Below are 18,376 nucleotides of genomic sequence, written 5' to 3'. Positions count from 1 at the left end.
AGCAAAGATTCTCCTGATGAAGAGACTTCTACTATACATAACAAATTTACACATACCAGCACTAGTTACTTTATTTTCAGTGTTGTGGAGAGACCTTAAAGGTTGAACTTGGTGCTTAGGGACATAGTTTAGTGGGTGACATTGGTGGTAGGGTGATGGTTGGACCAGATGATCTTGGAGGTCTTTTCCAACCTGAATGATTCTGTGATTACAACTTTTGATATTTTTCTCCAAGTGTAGCTACTGATTTTTTGAATGTTTGCCACACATACAAAAAAAAAAAGCTATCTAATAAAACAGATGAACAGTAACATGATCTCATTTTACGATCTGACAGCTAATTTATGTCTTCACTGCTGAGTAATTATTGTGATGAAATGTTTAAAGGAAAAACAGTAGTTGACAGTATTTAAGTCCTATTCTTTTCGTAAAAAAAAAAAAACTGTTTATGTTTGTTGGTTAACTGAATTGAGTAAGAGAACAACAGTTTTGACAGAAGATATTATCAAAAAAAAAAAAACACGCCATAATATGTGTAGCTAGGTTACTAAATTCAGGAGAAACTGGCGAAGAAGTACAAACTTGAGGCAAGTCACTGCTTTGCTTTGCATGAAAGGCAGTGCTATATTCATGTATGGCTTTCACCAATAAATTGTGTCGTGATACAGCTTGCTGTAAGGCAAATACGCTGCTATCTAAACAGTTTTAGCCTCCAGCTGTGACCTTCTTTTGGAAAGAAGGCATCCGAGAGGGTAGTTGTGGTTGAGCGGCTGTGGTCCCAGCAGTCCACCTGAGTATCAGGACTTCTTCTGACCAACAAAGTCTTTCTTTTGAGGTGTTTATGACAGGGTGGTGGAGGCAGAAATGGGAGAGGAGTAACTGGATTGTAAGGGGATTAGACAGACAATCTAAGTAGAGAAGCCTGTAACTTTCCTTAACTTTTCTCTTCTGCATGTTTTAGAGAATATAAGAAAACTAGAACTGCTCCCTGATGTGATTAATTGCTTCTGTTTCCAGCCTCTATACTCTATTTCAGTTTTTCATTTAAGTATGGTTGATTAAACCCCAGCTTCAACTTCAGAAGTCCCAGATCTGCTAATTGATGGTGGCCATGAGAGACTTCTTAAAAAGCATCACTAAATGTTTACCCAATTTTCCAATGCTTTTCCTAAGCATCAGTTAGCCACTTCTGAAAAAACAGAATACCAGGTTAGATAACCAAGCCAGCACAATATACTGGTTTTCTGGCATTCTTTTTTTTTTTTCCTCCCCAGTTTAAGCTAATTGTTTTTTCTAGCACAGCAAGTTTTACAATTACCTAGATTCCTTCACTCCTGGATGTGAGCAAAAAGTAGACTTTATCCACATCAGATGCTGTGTGTGGATGTTATCTTGATAATGCTTGAGGACTCTGTTATAATCAGCCAAGCTGCTCAGTAAAGAACCCTAATTAACTGCCTTTCTTTTCTGTGCTGGATTGTCCTCGCCTGTGTAGCCACTTCTACTTTAGCTATGCTTTGTGTTAAAATTCCCTGTCAGCATCTGTTCTGCTCTTACGCTAAGTGATGCTTCTGAAGCAGCTTATGCTAATTTCTCCTTACCTACATGTAAAGAAATATAATCAGTGACATCTTTAGTCAGTGTGATCCACAGCTAAAACTTTCTCAAATGATGTAGCGTGTCCTGTTCAATAATTGCCTCTGTAAGCTCCAGCATAGTTGACATTTCAGTAGCAGATGTGTTGTATGTCACTGGGCTTGTGCCAGAAGTGGAAGTGAGTAGTTAGAACTGCCTGGTGATTTTTTTGTTGAGTGTTTCATAAATGCCATAATTGCCTGATTCAGACCTTCTGCACAGGATTAAGTATTCTTTAATTTTCTGTGAACACACCTTTTGGCTTTCACACAGGCATTTTCTTTAATTAGAGTTTAGTTCCTGTTTTCCTGAAGATTTAACTCATGTTTATTTACTGGTTTTTAACAGGTCATCGGAACAGGAATCACCAAAGTGAGTTTTCTTTAAACTTTCTGCGATAGATTCCTTAGCTTTAAACTATGTAACAAAATACATAAATTATTTTTTCAAAGTACTTGTATAGTTAGAAGACAGAAATAACTGTGTAAACCAATGAATTTAAAAAGCTTTTCTTAAAAAAATAAGATTTTGGATCAGGATGTGGGAGGTTTTAGGTTGTAACATGACCTAAGTGCTCTTAACAAAATAATAATAATTTTAAACTGTTCAATATAACCTTTTGTAAAAGTTTACTGATGCTAAAATCTGCTGGTAATTTTATCTGGTGACTGTATATAGTGCCAGAAAGCATTAACTGAAGTAATTTGTCATGTTCTTCTGGTGTTGTTAATATTTTCTACACTGGAAAATCATTAAGAGCTATGCTCTCAAGTTGCAAGTGAATTTTTTCTTAATAACATATGTTCTGAAAAATGTATTGTGATGTGTTTACATATACAGTGTTCCTGCTTACTTAACAATGACTTTACAGAAATCATGAAAACCTTGGAAGCTACCAGATTTAAAAAATAATAATAATCATAATAGTATAATTCTTTTATTTTTTTAAGTGTCATTATTGTTTGCTAAAGTATTTTCAAATTATTGAAAGAGCCAAGTGAATCATGTCTCCTGAAAAATATTTCCTGTGGTAACTGAAAATCCTGCAAATGTTGTACAAACCATTTAATTCACATTGCCAAGAACATGTAATAAAACTGAGCATCAGAAATATTAAGGCAAAACCAAGTTTGCGTGATGATGTCTTTCAACATAAGTTGTAGTCAGATTTCTACAAACTGAGAAAGAAGTGTTTGCATTATTCATGTTTGCAGGTCCTGTATGTTAAAAGCCTACATTACATTCCTCTATAGCGTAGTTTTACTTCATTGACAGCTAGCAGTGGCCCCTGGGAATGGTTCAGAAAAGCTCATATATATGAATAGAATTGTACCAGAGCAGACACAAATGTTTGAATTCATAAATTCTAATGCCAAGGTTTACTTCTGGTGCTTTCTCTCTGTGAGAATTCAATGTTGCGTTTTAGGAATGGTGAAGTAGATTATGAATCTCATACACGCTGTAAAAAACTAACAGCACATGTGCTTCCAAGGATCAAATGTACTTCATTTCAGTGTTGGGTTGTCAGTAGCAGTGTAGAGTATTCCTGCAAACTGTCCTGCTGCTGAGCATCTATGATGCAAGTGCAAGGTCAGTCTGCAGTGTGGCACACCTCAGTTTGTGCCATACACAGCACTGTATGTTAATGATAGGACACTGTGTCCAAGCTGCACTGAGCTTTCCCAAGACACAAATTTTCACAAAGTATTATGTAGTTTTCATGAAGATGGATCTTTTAGTATGTATGGTGTCTGTGAGTTCGATCTAATTGAAGAACAATTTTAGTTGTATTAGAGGTCTGCATTTCTTCACCTTCAGAAGAAATAACTGTAGCTGAGTGAACATTTGAAAGGTCGTGGGGCACTACCAGGCAGCTTGTCCAATTCTAAGATCTGATGTATTCATTTACTTACTGTTTTCTTTTTTTTTTTTTTTTCTTCGTTGAATTTTAAGGTTCTTGACCCATTAGTTCAGGTCTACACTTCCATTTAATTCTGGGTCCTTCTTCATGGCTATAATTACCTCAATGACAGAATATAGTACTGTTATTAGACCTGTCATTGTCACTTCATTTCCTATTTCTCTGACAATTTACCATGGCTTTTCTGCAAACCACCTTCTTGCAGAGAGATAAGGTTAAGCTGGCATTCACGTGAGTGGAATGAAAAAGAGTACTTTGCAAAAATGAGTGGAATCACAGTATACAGTTTTCATGGGTAGGACTGAAGTGCATTTCCCCTGGGGCTCAACTCTCATTTCCTCCATGTTACTGTGATTTCCTGTACCACTTCAATACTGCCTTTCACTGCTGACCTCCAAGTAATTTGCTAAAAATGTTTCTGCTACTCAGTTTTGTTTTGTCCGTTCTTCTGGACATCCACAGATCAAATAACTGTTACTTTGAATGGCAAGAAGTGTTAAAATCCAAGTATGAAATTGGCTTGCTCTTAGAACCAAGCAGTACGTTTGAATGTTTTACACTGTTTTACATAAAAATCTGGATAACAATACCTTCCTAATATTTATTTATCTTTCTTAAATGAAGGAACGTATTGGGAAATAGTCCAACTCGGAATTCTCTGACCCATACCTCACCTAAAACCTTGGCTCAGTCTCCCAATGGATTTGGTAACATTTCTGGCTTGTACCCATTGGAAGGGGTGGATAAACACTTCTCAGAAACATATGACAACGTTACAAAAAGTAGCTCAACAGAAGATTCTGGTCAGTACTACTGTGATAAGGTATGTTCAGTTGCATTCTTTTAAAGTCAAAACTGGTGCTAAATGTAGCTTTGAACTGTAGACTTAGAATCTACAAAAATTGTGATTATATCCTGGGATGAGCATGTTTTATGCAGTAATAGGAATGAATCTTCTTGTCTTATTCAAACTTATCTAAGACGATATAAAATATGATAGGCCAGCCTACCAACTACATTGTTTTTCCATAGTGTCCAGGTTTCTAGCAGCATGTAGGGAATCTCTTAATGGAATGGGAATCCTTGCATAACTCAAGTGGCTATATGTCTCAATAGCAGACACAACTCTGCTTTATCCCAGGCATCTCCTCTCTGGGATGACTAAAAATCACGCTTTCACCAGGTACTCCATGCTAGCTTTATGATTGCAGATCATTCCTCTCCTTTTCTCCAGCTTTTTCCAGAGGTGTGCTTAACAGCTTTCTAACCTGCCTGTCCAGTAGCTGCAGCCAAGTTTTAATCATTCTGGCTTGTGGATCTCCTGCAGAAGATATCATGCACCCTTTTAGAGGAGAAAAGTTGAAGAAAAAGAAGTAACTTCATAATGCTTAGAGTAAAAGGGCTTCAAGGGTGTTGTACCTATCTTTTTTTTTCCTTCAGTCACCTTTAGCAAGGACAACACGTTGAAAATTTTAATAGATACCAATTGGAAAAGCTAAGATGAAAGTAACAGTGTTAGCACAGAAAAAGCATAGAACATACCATTATATATGCTGCTATTTTTTAAATTAAAGGTTACAATTGTGAACATATTCTTTAACATTAACTTCTTCCTTTTTAAAACATGGATTTACATAGAATATACTTGTTCAGCATGTCTACATTTGGATACGCTATATTGTAATTTTGCTGCTGTCTTGTTTTAAAAATTAGAAAAGTTTGATGTTGATTTTTCTGTATACTACAGAATGAACTAATTGAGGGAGATTTACTTTTGGTGAGAATCACACCAGATGAAGATGGAAAGTTTGGATTTAATCTAAAGGTAAAACACCAATCTTTTGGTTATTTTTACAGGATTTATGTAGATGATTTAGCATTATGATTATTTTTCATTTTTAATGTAATGCTTTGGAGAAAACAGTATATTCTTGTGGACTTAAAAATTTTTAGAAATGGCAGCCTAATCCTTAAATTATAAAGGCTTATTTTCATAAATGTTACTTTATTAGTTCTGTATTCTTTAGCTGCCTGTACTATGGGTATGACACATTTCCAAAGCAAACTGCCCATTTTGCTGCATAAATGTGGACTCCAAAATTTAATTTAAGGTATTAATTTCTGGAAAAATCTGCTTCTGTATTATAAAACAAGTTAAATAGTTTGTGCTATTGTACTGAATATACCCATAAAAAATCACATTGGAGAGATTAAAATAAATTTTGGAAGAAAATGGAAATAAGTATTGATTTCCTTGTAAATTTTTGACATCCCCTCACTGAAATTCTATTTAAAAAGATAGAGTAGTGTGAACTAGCCATAATATCAAAATCAGGGCTGAGTTTGATCATTTTGCTTTAAGCATTTATTGGTGGAGCAGTGGTAGAGCTTCATGTAAAGGGAATAGGGGAGTATAGCTGTCTGGAAGTTTGCTACCTGATCTCTTCCAAGTTCATCACAATATTTAAGGATACTGTCCACCTAGTGAGCTCAAATGTCGAATTAGGCTAGCTTGAAGCGTAGGATTTGAGTAATGGTGCATTTGATCTGTTTATCACATGTTAAAATGTATGGGCAGACAAAGACACTGGTTTTAGTTAACTGGAAAAAACACGCCCTCCTGACATTCACTCATGAAAATTCAATCTAACTGACTTACAGTGATAGAACGCTAACTTTATAAAAATTAAAATAGGTGATTGCTTGTTTAAAATGCTTATGTTTATTATAATGATACATTTACAGTCATTATTTACTTGACCTCTAGGGTGGTGTAGATCAAAAAATGCCATTAGTGGTATCAAGAATAACTCCAGGATCACCTGTAAGTAAATTCTTGCCATTTTTTAATCTCTCATTTATTACTTCTTCCAGCCATGTCTAGTCTTTACTCGTAGGAATTTGGAAACACACAACCAGTATGAAATAATAGATGAGCTGGTTTCTTTAGAAATTGATTTGACCAGTGAAAAGATTGGGAACTGTTGAAAGCATGTTTGTTTCCCCCATCATCTCAAAAAGTGCATCTTGAAATGGCTCTGGAAAATGGAAAATGTTTGAAGAAGGGCAAAAAGGTGTTTGAAGATGCAGAACAGAAGTGAGTAGTCTGGGCCTCAGCAGCCAAGAAAAAAAGAAACAGTTTTAGAGAGATATAGCAAAAATCTGCAAGGTTTTGGAGCACTATGAAACAGGTAGCAGGGGATTCCATTAAAAGAAGTAGGGAGTATCAAATTAAGTTTGTGAAAGTCAGGGTGAAGATGAATGAATAGCAGTGGTTCTTTGTGAACAAGACACCTATGAAACTACTCGACAAAGGATGTTGTGGTTAAAATAATTTCATAGGGTGGTTAGGAGAGGATAAATGCTTGAGGGAACAACCTGTTGACAGCTTGTTGTGGTCTGACTATTCAGTAACTGAGGAAATCTGTAGAGCTAAAAACGCTAATAGGATGGGGGAATACTGAGGGCAGGGCAGGGGTTCAGGAGTAGGGAGCAGAATATGTTCAGGCATTGGAATGAGTTGCCCAGGGAGGTGGTGGAGTCACCGTCCCTGGGGGTGTTCAAGGAAAGGTTGGATGTGGTGCTTAGTGGGTGACATTGGTAGTAGGGTGATGGTTGGACCAGGTGATCTTGGAGGTCTTTTCCAACCTTAGTGATTCTGTGATTCTGTGTTTGCACTCATCTTGTTCTGCCATGGATGTTTGCTTATGGAAATGTTTCTGGACTAGGTGTGACATTCATCAGAATCAGTACAGCTGTTGAGTTCTTATGTTGAATTGTGAAATAATAATAGTGATTTAACACTTTGGTAACTTTTTTCTAAATAAGTGGTTCATAAGTTTGTGAGGATATGCATCTTATTTCACTCACCTTCTTCCAAAGTATATTTCCCAACTCTCATAAAACAGTCTCAGTGCTAACTTGATAGGAGATAGTCCCGACTTAATCTTACAAGTCTGTTGTGCTCTACATATTAGAGACTCTTGAAATGCAATAAGCAGACACAGGGCTGATATCTGAATGTCATGATGTAAATCTAGCTAAAAGAAATTGTTTGAAAACTTGTATTCTGTCCCATTTAAGATTTGTGACTTGACTTAATGCAGTACACAGCAGTCTGTTATGAACTACAATATTTGAATAGAAGAGTAATAGGAAATTATCATTATAACTTGAATCCACAAAGGGAAAACGAAACAGACCTTAAGGGTTTGTGTTCAACCTAGCAAACTTCATAAGGGTTATTTGAGATATTGAAGTGAATGTAAGACAAACAGGCTCATTCCACAATTAGTGAAGGAAAGATGCTTCTCCAGAGGCAGTGGTTATCCTTTGGCGGATCAGACTGTCTTCTGGGAAATATGGAAGTATCAATCTGTTTTTCTCTTTGTTGATTGGAAAAGGACTGTAATTCTAACTTAAAGGCTTCATTTAAGTATCTCCAATTAGTAATTGTAAGCATAGATAGAAGTGAACAGTTAGCTCTTTAGCCTAATAAAGCAACAAGTGAGCAAGTTATTGAGGGTCAGGGGATAAACTGGAAACTGTTATACAACGCAGTATATATTCAACAGCAGTGTTATATAAATCACACCATATTACAGGAAGAGGAAAAAATAGAGAGCATAACAGTATTAATGTTGATTATATAGTTTTCCATAAACTAAATTTCACCATCTCTTGACTATTTAATAAAATGTAACTGATATTTGAAAGTTTAAGTAGTTGTATGGAATGCATTTTTGGTTTATTTTAGCTCCATAGAACATCAGTGATGTCATTCCTTCATTGTATTTGCTGCTCTTTCAGTTTGTTCTGGATTCACTCATTACCAAGCAAATTGTGCTCAGGGACACCATTTAATAATATTATTTGCCAAGATTATTTATCAGGTTTGTAGGTTACTTTTTTTTTTTTTTCCAATTTTCCTTCGAAAAGGTTTGTCTTTTTGTGGAAGAGGAGAATCTGTACACACAAAATAAGGCAGTATTTTCCCTTTGGCATCCTAAAGTCGTGTGTGTTTGTTTTTTAAATTCCCCTCTATTACAGCAGTAATCTAGAGTGCTGGAAAAATTTGAGGACAGAATAGCAAAATGAGTTGCAGGAGAGCATAAATTTAAAGAACAACAACTTCTTGCAACTGGTATTTTTTTAACAAAATTTCTATACTGTTTTTTTTCCTCCCACAAACAGTATTAATGTCCAAAGGTGATAAAGTAGTAGTTATGGTTGTATTTAATAAAACTTCTGACTGAAAAATAGTATGCGTGCTTCTTGGAGCAATAACAAAGTGATTAGCATAAAATGAAACATTGGGTGTGTCAATAGGACAGGAAGCCTTTGACATAATTAATTGTCTGAAAAAGTTCTGTATCTGAAAAATCTACAAATTATGCTTACATGGAAAGAATTAATTCCCCTTTGAGATATATTTTATACAGTCAGATGATTCAAGCAGGAGAGCTGAGGCATTAACGTGTCACATGATTAATATAGCTTCTTTGAGCATAGATATTCATCTTCTCCTGTAATAAAGAATAATAGCCAGCAACCAGCCAAGAATTCTAAATTATAGACAAATGTAGGAGCTCAGAAACCATTCATTCTGTATTTTTGTTGACTTCTTGACAGTCCTAGACTGACCAGATATGGTCTGTGTGACTGATATGATCTTTATATCATTTATCTTTTCAAATATTACTAACAGCATTTTAGAGTGATTAAATCAATTGTTCGTAGTTGCATTCTTCAGTCTTGCCTTCATAAATTGTACAAAGTACGGCAGGGACTCTTTTGGGGAACTGTGAATACCTGGTTAAATCAGTGTTGAAGGACACCATGGCTGATTATAATTCCCATTCTTCCTCTCTTTTCGTATCTTTTTCATTCATCATTGACAATCTTCCATATCCTTTTTTCTTCTTTCTTTAGAAAAAGTTGGGGAAAGCAGTCTTAATTTTTTAAATATATTTTTAAGCAGCTTTTCTGATTGGATTCTTTTTTCTCTTGCATACATCTTTGTTTTCTCTATCTTCCTTCTCTTCTCCCTTATCTGTTTTTTGGCACTTACACACGTTTTAAATTTTCTTTCCTTTTACTTTATTTTCTGACACAAACGGTTCCCAATTTATTTTCATCTCCATGTCACTGTTTTTTCTAGCTCTGCATTTTTCTTCCTGTTGGTTCTATCATCGTCACCTCTCCTTTCTGTCATCTTCTGCTTTTTTACTTGGTAATGTAGTACATCACTGATAAACTTAGTTCAGGAGAGCTATCCATGCTTCCTGCAAGGCATAACCAGGATCAAGAGGAAAGGGCTAATTTGAGCGTCTTGTTCACATTTTGTTTCTTGATAGGGCTAATGACATTGGATGAATAAAGTTCAGGGAACCTGTGGTAGCATGAAGGAAATAGAGGGAACAACTATGAATACAGAAGAAAAGATTGTAATGGACTTAGGTCTCATTTATAAAAGATTTCAAACGGAGTATTTAAGTATATGACTCTCGTATAGCTGGGTACTTCCTAGACAAACTGAAAATCGAGATAGCAATGAAAATAGAATTGTTATGTAAGTTGACTGCCTTGTCAAAGGTTGTCTTGATTATCTCCAAGGTGGGAGACACTGCAGTCTCTGGGCAGCCTGTTCCAGTGCTCAGTCACCCTCACAGGAGGGAGGAAGAAAAAAAGTGTTTCCTGATGTTCAGATAGAAACTTCTGTGTTTTAGTTTGTGCCCACTGCCTCTTGTCCTGGCTCTGGGCACCACTGAAAAGGGCCTGGCTCCATCCTCTTCGCACCCTCTCTTCAGGTATTTATATGCATTAATAAGATTCCCCACTGAGCCTTCTCTGCTCTAGACTAAACAATCCCAGCTCTCTCAGCCTTTCCTCATGCTCTGGTCCTTTAATCAACTTTGTATATCATAGAATCATAGAACGGTTTGGATTGGAAGGGATCTTAAAGATCACCTAGTTCCATCCCACCTGCACGGGCTGGGATGCCACCCCTAGATAGGTTGCCCAGGGCCTCATCCAGTCTAGTCTTGAACACCTCCAGGGATGGAGCATCCACAGTTTCTCTCAGCAGCCTGTTCCAGTGCCTCACAAGCCTCTGAGCGAAGAATTTCCTCCTAACCTCTAATCTAAATCTCCCCTCTTTTTAGTTTAAAACCGTTCCCCCTTGTCCTGTTATTGTCTGCCCAAGCAAAAAGTTTCTCTCCATCTTTTTTATAAGCCCCCTTTAAGTGTTGAAAAGCTGCAATAAGGTCAGCCCGGAGCCTTGTCTTCACCAGGCTAAACATCTCCAGCTCTCTCACGCTTTCTTCACAGGAGAGGTGCTCCAGCCCCCTGATCATCTTCGTTGTCATCTTCTGGACCCTCTCTAACAGCCCCACACCCTTTTTGTGCTGGGGCCCCCAGGCCTGGACACAGCACTCCAGGTGGGGCCTCACAAGGGCAGAGCAGAGGGTGACAATCCCCTTCCTCCATCTGTTGATGCAGCCCAGGATGCAGTTGGCCTTCTGGGCTGCAAGCACACACTGCTGGCTCATGCTGAGCTTTTTGTCCAGCAGAACCCCCAAGTCCTTCTCTTCAGGGCTGCTTTCAATGAGTTCTTCTCCCAGTCTGTACTCAGACTGTCTGTACTCAGACTCATGTCTGGAATTGCCCTGGCCCAGGTGCAGCACCTTGCTCTTGGCCTTGTTGAACGTCATTAGGTTCACATGGGCCCACTTCTCAGGCTTTTCCAGGCCCCACTAGATGGTGTCACTTCCTTCTGTTGTATCAACCACACCTTGGCATAATCTGCAAACTTGCTGAGGGTGCACTTGATCCCACTGTCTATGTTGTTGATAAAGATATTAAACAGTACCAGTCCCAGGACAGACTCCTGAAGGATACCACTTGTCACCAGCCTCTACCCTTGATATAGAGCCATTGACCAAGACTCTCTGGGTGCAGCCTTCACGCTAATTCATCACTCAAGCCATTATCATCATCATTCTGGCCATGGCTTGAATTACTTTGTGCTGGATGCAAAGCTAAGTGTGCTAACAAGTGTGGCAGGAAAAAAAAGCCAAACAAATCCTAGAGTACAGAAGATAAACTAAATTGCTGTATCCAAGACAAGCTGTAATGCAAGTTTTCAGTTGCAGTGGGGAGAACTGTGTCCTAGCGTTCTATGCATCGCAGGTAGGTAGCACTGAAATGTGTTGCAAATGCAAAGTACTTGAGCATCGTAAATCAAATACTCACCTACATCATCTTATTAAAACTCTAGGTGAATGAAATGGGGATATCATTTGATATTTACCAGTTAAGAATGATAAATAACAAAAATATGAAATGTGTATAAGCTTCTTGAAATTGTAAAAAGAAACACATGTACAGGGAATGTCATGTTACTTAAATTATCCTCATTTTAATAACCTCAGTCGTATTTGGGCTTTTCAGTATTCACTGCATAAAAAGTGAAGGATGTTTACTTAATAAGTCTGTCATCTTGTATGCTTAGGATGCTTTTTCCAGAAATTCATTTGCTGATGTTTAGTTTTTGAAATTTATATCTTTAAGAGCAATTTGCTAATGGCTATCTGATAAATAAAAATTCTTTTTTTAGCTATTAGTATGCTGTTTGAACTGTTTCTCATCTTCATTGAGAGGCTTTGAAGGAACAAAAAGCTTTAGATCTGATCTCTTTGATAGAATTTCTGTAACAGAAGATGAAACTTTATCAGGAGGACTTTGAAGAATTTGCTTACATGATGAACTTAATATTCTGATTTGTTCCTGCTTACGTGACTGGATGCAATGACATTAATATGTTTCTTTGGTCTTGAAACAGGCTGATAAATGCATTCCAAAACTGAATGAAGGTGATCAAATAGTATTAATTAATGGCCGAGATATCTCAGAGCACACGCATGACCAGGTGGTCATGTTCATAAAAGCCAGCAGAGAATCTCACACGAGAGAGCTTGCACTTTTGGTCAGGCGGAAAGGTAACTGGGCTTATTTTATTCACTTTTAATGTATTTGAGACTGTTGTTCTTATGCTTGGGTGGAATACCTTCTATTTAAATACATGCGTTCTCGGTTCACTTGGAATATGTCCGTGCTAGAAAGTTCTCCCTGCATTTAAATTAGTATCATAAATAGTTTTAACTGGAGGCTCTTTCCAATGCAACAAAGAATGTGTCAAGTTAGAATTTCTTCTTATGTTTTTAGCTCTAAAAATCTACAAAACAGCAAATGATTCCTTTCAAAAGTTCATTTTGTAAATATAGCATCATTTCACAAATCTTTAATTGCATGTTTGCAAATACCCATGAGCTGTTGTTGCCCAGCACGATTATGCTACAAAACAAGTCAAATGAGCTTTTTTAAAATTCTTACAGTAGATGTTTTATCATAATAATGAGCTTGACCCATGCAGTCTACTCACTAAATTGCTGCTGGCAAACAAGACAATCTTTGAAAATGTAGGGTCATAGGTCTTTATTTTTAAAATACAGAGGACCAATCCTGTTCCATTTGCTTGCTCCTATTTAAAGACATGCAGATCCCAGGAGCTTTCAGATGAAGTAAAACTTCTGGTTTATTATTTACTTTCTTTAGGAGCTATGATGAGACCTTAACACAAATGATTATAGAAGGGTTTTGCAAAGAGTTTCTGATTACATTATGACTTAAAAATCTGGAGGGATTATGCATTGCTGGGAAACAGGAGGCAATAAAACCTCATAAATGTTATAGGCCTCTGTAGCATTTACTTTATTTTAAATTTCGCATGTTTCTTGGAAGACAGATGTCTGTGTTTTGTTCTACCTGAACATAGTCCTGCTCCTGTTATTGCAGGCCTCTCCACTGGCACTATGCAATATTTAGTCTTTCCTTAACCTTTTTTCTAGTCCCCCTCCTACCTGTAGATAAGTCTCTGCTTAGCTAAAGATAACCTGTGGCTCCATGCCAGTCATTTGTATAGGCATGAGTGCGAACAGCTCCACATTTTCTGTAGTTTGGCAGGTATGGGCCATTGTGAGCATTGCAGAGAATAACCACAGATGGACACATTCAGTGGTACAATAGCTTTCATAGAGCAACAGAACTGCTGTGTAGTTTTTCATTAATGTTTTTCATGTTCTTCGACATGTTAGCAAGAAGTGGCAAATATAATGTTTTGTAATTTATTAAATCAGTTCCCTCGGTGTTAGTATAAGAGATTAGAAAAGAGAATTCAGGTACTCTAATGGAAAAGGAGTACAATATAAGTATGTTTGTATTCATTTTACTGTGGGAGGTCCAAGCTTTTTGAGATATTCTATTAATTAATTTCTAAATTATTTTAGGCAAAACTCATGTAGTTTTCACAGTGGTTAATGTTGTGGGCTGTAAGCCTGTCCAGCAGTTCCATCTGCAAGACTAGACGGCAGCAAAAAAAAATAAATCTGTGCATTTGAAAGTAGTGGTTTGCCATCGTAGTTAACTCCTTAAGGAGTTTCTTTTCCCTAAAGACCATGAGGACTTTTTACTCTTTCCCCTTTCTTCAGTAATATGGTATATAAAGAAATGAAGTTAAGTCTGTTGCTGTTACTTGCTTTCTTGAGACCTGAACTTTGCAAATCATGTTCTCACAAGCTGGTAAATCTTAGTATGTGTTGCAAGCACATTAGTGCTGTATGTAATGGATTTTAATTTTCAATGCATCTTTCAGTAGTTAAACAGTTTGTGGAGCCTAAATCAGAAGATGAAGTTGATTCCCAAAATCTCCCAGATTCTCTTCTTCCTATCTGTTCTGAATATGCTGATACTCTGGAGGAGTCTATGGAACAGCTAAGGAAAGGACTGGAAAGTGGGACAGTACTTATTCAGTTTGAGGTAGGTAATACTCAACTCTCAAATGCTATTAATACAGACCAATAGCAGCTGTGACCATCAAGTAAAGTCAGGGCTTAATTAATTACAAAACTTATTGTTCCCTTTCAGTCTTATCTGAAGAGAACACGAATATGAGTTGCCCATCAGTTTCACCCTCCCCTGCAGCAGAAAGAGGAGAATGATTTATCAGTCTTGCATAAAACATTATCTGCTGAGAAAAATGTTTTGATTAACATGTTTCTAGCTCAAGTACCCAAAGCTTACTAAATGTTGGGTTTTTTTATTGAGTAGAATAGCAGGGAGTTGACAGAGGATAGTCTTGTACTTTGTTTCTTTTCCTACCCTGCTCAGTGAAGTTTCTGAAACCTTTTATATCCTAACTTGTTTTTTCACATTCTCATATTTTGCTGCCTTTCATGGAGTGACAGCAGCAACTTGACTGTTCCTGTTCTTCTCTTAGAGGCTGATATGAAAGTTTTGCTATCTTAATTTCTATTTGAGGTTTGTAATGTGCAGTCTGTGGTATTTTTCCCTAGCAATCTAAATTGATGGTTACTTCCCGGGCAAATTACTCTGTAGGTGAGATTCCCCCCTATGTAAGATAAGACTTGGATGAACTGCTGTATAGATTAATTCATTATTGTTTGTTACATTCTTCAACATATCAGCAGAGAATATCCTAGAAAACTGACTAATAAAATGTTATTGTAGTTTATTAAAATAGTTCTTCAGCGTTAGCGTAAGAAATGAGAAAAGATAATTCAGTTCCTTCTCTAATGGAGACAAATTAGAGTATGAGTATGTTTGTGTTCATTTAGCTGTTGGGGATCCAAACATTTTTTGTAACTTTGGAGAAACCCTGCTTATTGTTATCTATTAATTTCACATAGCTGAAGTCTGGCATAATCCTTTCTAACTCTGGAAACTTGTAGAACAGCAATGCCTTCTTTCCCTGTTTTTGACGTTTTTCCTTCATTGTTGTTAAAAATGCCATGAGATTCAATGGTGATTGCTGAAGAGTTGTGCTGTTATTTGTTGTATAACCATTCCTTTTATGAGGACTGCTTTGTTTCCAAAATTTGTGAGTGTTAAGATTTTCCCCACTTTTTTTAAAAGAAATTCTAGGCTCTGGTTTCAATCAGATCTCCAAAATCCACACCAGTAGTTACAATGCTGTGGTAACAAGTCTGTTAGCTACCGAAACAGTAACTCAAAAGATATCAGCTAGCTTTTAATTGTGCTTATTGTGCATAAATTTAGTCAACAACTTTGACAATGTTTCTTTAATAATCTTCATAGAATGTTTGATTATTTATGACTTTTTTTTTCCTGATAGCATTTATAAAAGGATATTCTTGATGTTACAAAAAAAAGTGCAGAACCCTTTTGTAATGTAATAAACTTAGTTTAGTGATAGCTTAGCGATCTTTTTTCTTTCAATTCATTGTTTAGTGACCTTCAGAAGCAGAGACAATTGCAACATCTCATCGGCTTTGGTAACTCTCACAATCTCCATTCATGTTAGTAAAATAGAGAATAATTATTTAGTACATTATCACATACAAAGTTTTTCCAGAACATATTCCTATAATTATAATTTATGTCCAGTTAAGCAGAATTTAACAAGTCTGTCAATGGTATATGACTTTTTTGTCAGGCAACAACAACAAAACTCCAGAACTGTTACTTAACATTAAATTATTCTTCCTTGTCTTCCACAAAAAGTAGAAATCTTAACTTGACTCAGGTAAAATGGAACTTAAATTATAACTAATGGAAGCTGTTTAATTGCTGCGTTAGGTTATCAAGTTCTCTCCCCACATGGCATCCTTCCTCATTCATGCTCTGCAGTTGAAAAATGTGGTGAGCCATGATACTGAGACCCAGGATTCAGCAAGTCTTTTAATAGAATATTTTTGTACATTATTCCCTTTCTCTTAAAGTAGGGGATTTTAGCATCCTATTGGTTTCACTTAATTTTATGTGTGAAACCATATTCTAAATCTTTAAACATGAAAGATGTAATTACATCTTTGTTAAGAGTCTCGTGAAGTACTTAAAACTCTGGCACAGCCAGGTTACTCATTTGTAAGTTGCTTTCATGTATATTTAATACAGCAAAATTGTAATTGTATAATTGCATTTCTTGATTTGTTGTTGTTGTGTTTTTCCTCCTGTACCCTTTATTGCCTTAAACCATGCTCTCAATGCATTTTGATCTTAAAATTTGTTTTTGATTATATGCATACTTGCCCACATTCACTTCAGATAAAATTTGCGAGGTAGAGCTTGGCCCAAAAGAAAGGGAGTAACGTATTAAGAGACTGTGATAAAGATTTGCTTTTTCAAATATTTGCAGGGTTGTATGTAGTAGTTTCTGTCCAGAAAATGTTTGAGTTTTTGTATTACAGCTGATTCCAAGAAATATCGGTGTCTATTTTTTTTCTTCTGATGTTTTTTATTGCTCAGTTCTTCCATGCTCATTTTCAGTTTTACTTCTAGCCCTCCCACAATCGTGTGGTACATCTTATAAGACAAAGAAGACTTTGCAAGGAAACAGTTTATGTATATCAATGATTTGCATATTTTCTCTTTTTTCCTAGAAATTCTTCTAGAGATGATGATGATGGACTAGCAATAATAGAAATTATTTTCACATAAAAAGATACATGTATATAAATAAAACTCAGGAATTTTGCACAACTGTATCCCCCCAAAACTCACCTATTTTTAAATTCTGCCTTGCAGCAACTTTATAGAAAGAAACCAGGGTTGGCTGTTACATGTGCAAAGGTACCTCAGAATATGGACAAGAATCGATACAAAGATGTTCTACCTTGTGAGTATTAAGTACAGACTTTTTGCATATTTTTGTACTCTAAATGATAGTTTATAAGACTGTTGTATTTAATTTCTTTGTAAAGATTTAATTATATTATCCAAGTTATATAAATGTTCATTTTATTTTCTAAAAGATCTATTTTGTTTTGTAACCTGCTGTTTATGTCTGCAATTCCTCGTTTTTTTGACTTAAAAGGGAAGCATGACCCCTAATTTCTAATTTAATTCCTTCTTTATTTTATTTTTTGTGTGCAGATGATGCCACAAGGATAATACTGCAGGGAGATGAAGATTACATTAATGCGAATTATGTGAATGTAAGTCATACAGAGACCTGCATTTGCTCACTTTCTATATTACAATAGCAGACTAAATTTAGCCTTTTGTAAGGAATAAGGGTTATTCATTTTACATTTTGGGGATTCATAAGTGTGAAAGATGTGTAGATTCATAATGTAAAAGAGGAGATGTCTCTTGTGAAACAGGTGGTCACTCTGATACACAGCAGATAAAAGCACATGGAATCCACCATAATTTTCCTATACTGCATGACATAATTTTGTGGGTTTAATATTTAGCTCCTTATGTAGACCTGAGAAAATGGGCAACATTCCAGACTAAGCTTTATTTTTTAATAATATTTTTAATGAAAATTGTCTTCTGGTTTTTGTCTTGTGGCTGTGAATAATGATGCATTAAATTGATGAAGCAGAGCAGTTAACTCTTGTAGGTTTTTGTTAGTTACTGAAAGTGTTCTCCTGTCTGATCAGAGTCTTGGAGATTAAAAATAGTTTAGCATTGCTTAAATTAGGTATTTTGTCAACTTTAATTTCTCAATAAATACCTCAGAAAACTTGGAAGTGTTTGAACAGTTCTTGTCTGTCAATCACATTTTCCAACCTGTTGTTTTTCTGATAGCCTTTGACTGTATATTTTAAAATAAACCTTTCCAAATTAGCTTGTTAGCTAATTTAGGTATTAGGACCAATCTTTTTCAAAATGTAGATGAAATCTGTAATTTTGATTCAGCTCTTTCTGTAAATCGTTTTTCTCTATCTTGTAAATTCTGAGGTTGTCTCCTATAACTTAAAACTAAGCTTTTTT

General features: G+C 36.1%; 1 protein-coding gene across 6 annotated transcripts in view; it reads left to right on the top strand.

The window, feature by feature from the left end:
* The window catches only part of PTPN3 (protein tyrosine phosphatase non-receptor type 3), a 175,865-nt gene that overhangs the window by 131,896 nt on the left and 25,593 nt on the right, over window positions 1–18,376 (top strand). For all 6 annotated transcript variants that reach the window (XM_040549004.1, XM_040549003.1, XM_040549007.1 and 3 more), the window contains 8 exons: window positions 1,984–2,007; window positions 4,181–4,379; window positions 5,304–5,381; window positions 6,324–6,380; window positions 12,399–12,555; window positions 14,268–14,431; window positions 17,180–17,270; window positions 17,528–17,589. In XM_040549004.1, the coding sequence (XP_040404938.1) occupies window positions 1,984–2,007; window positions 4,181–4,379; window positions 5,304–5,381; window positions 6,324–6,380; window positions 12,399–12,555; window positions 14,268–14,431; window positions 17,180–17,270; window positions 17,528–17,589 (832 nt within the window). The remainder of the gene's footprint in view (window positions 1–1,983; window positions 2,008–4,180; window positions 4,380–5,303; window positions 5,382–6,323; window positions 6,381–12,398; window positions 12,556–14,267; window positions 14,432–17,179; window positions 17,271–17,527; window positions 17,590–18,376) is intronic.

Source organism: Cygnus olor, chromosome 2 (genome assembly GCF_009769625.2).
Source record: "Cygnus olor isolate bCygOlo1 chromosome 2, bCygOlo1.pri.v2, whole genome shotgun sequence".
Taxonomy (NCBI): Eukaryota; Metazoa; Chordata; class Aves; order Anseriformes; family Anatidae; genus Cygnus; species Cygnus olor.
This window is presented reverse-complemented; position numbering and strand designations above follow the sequence as displayed.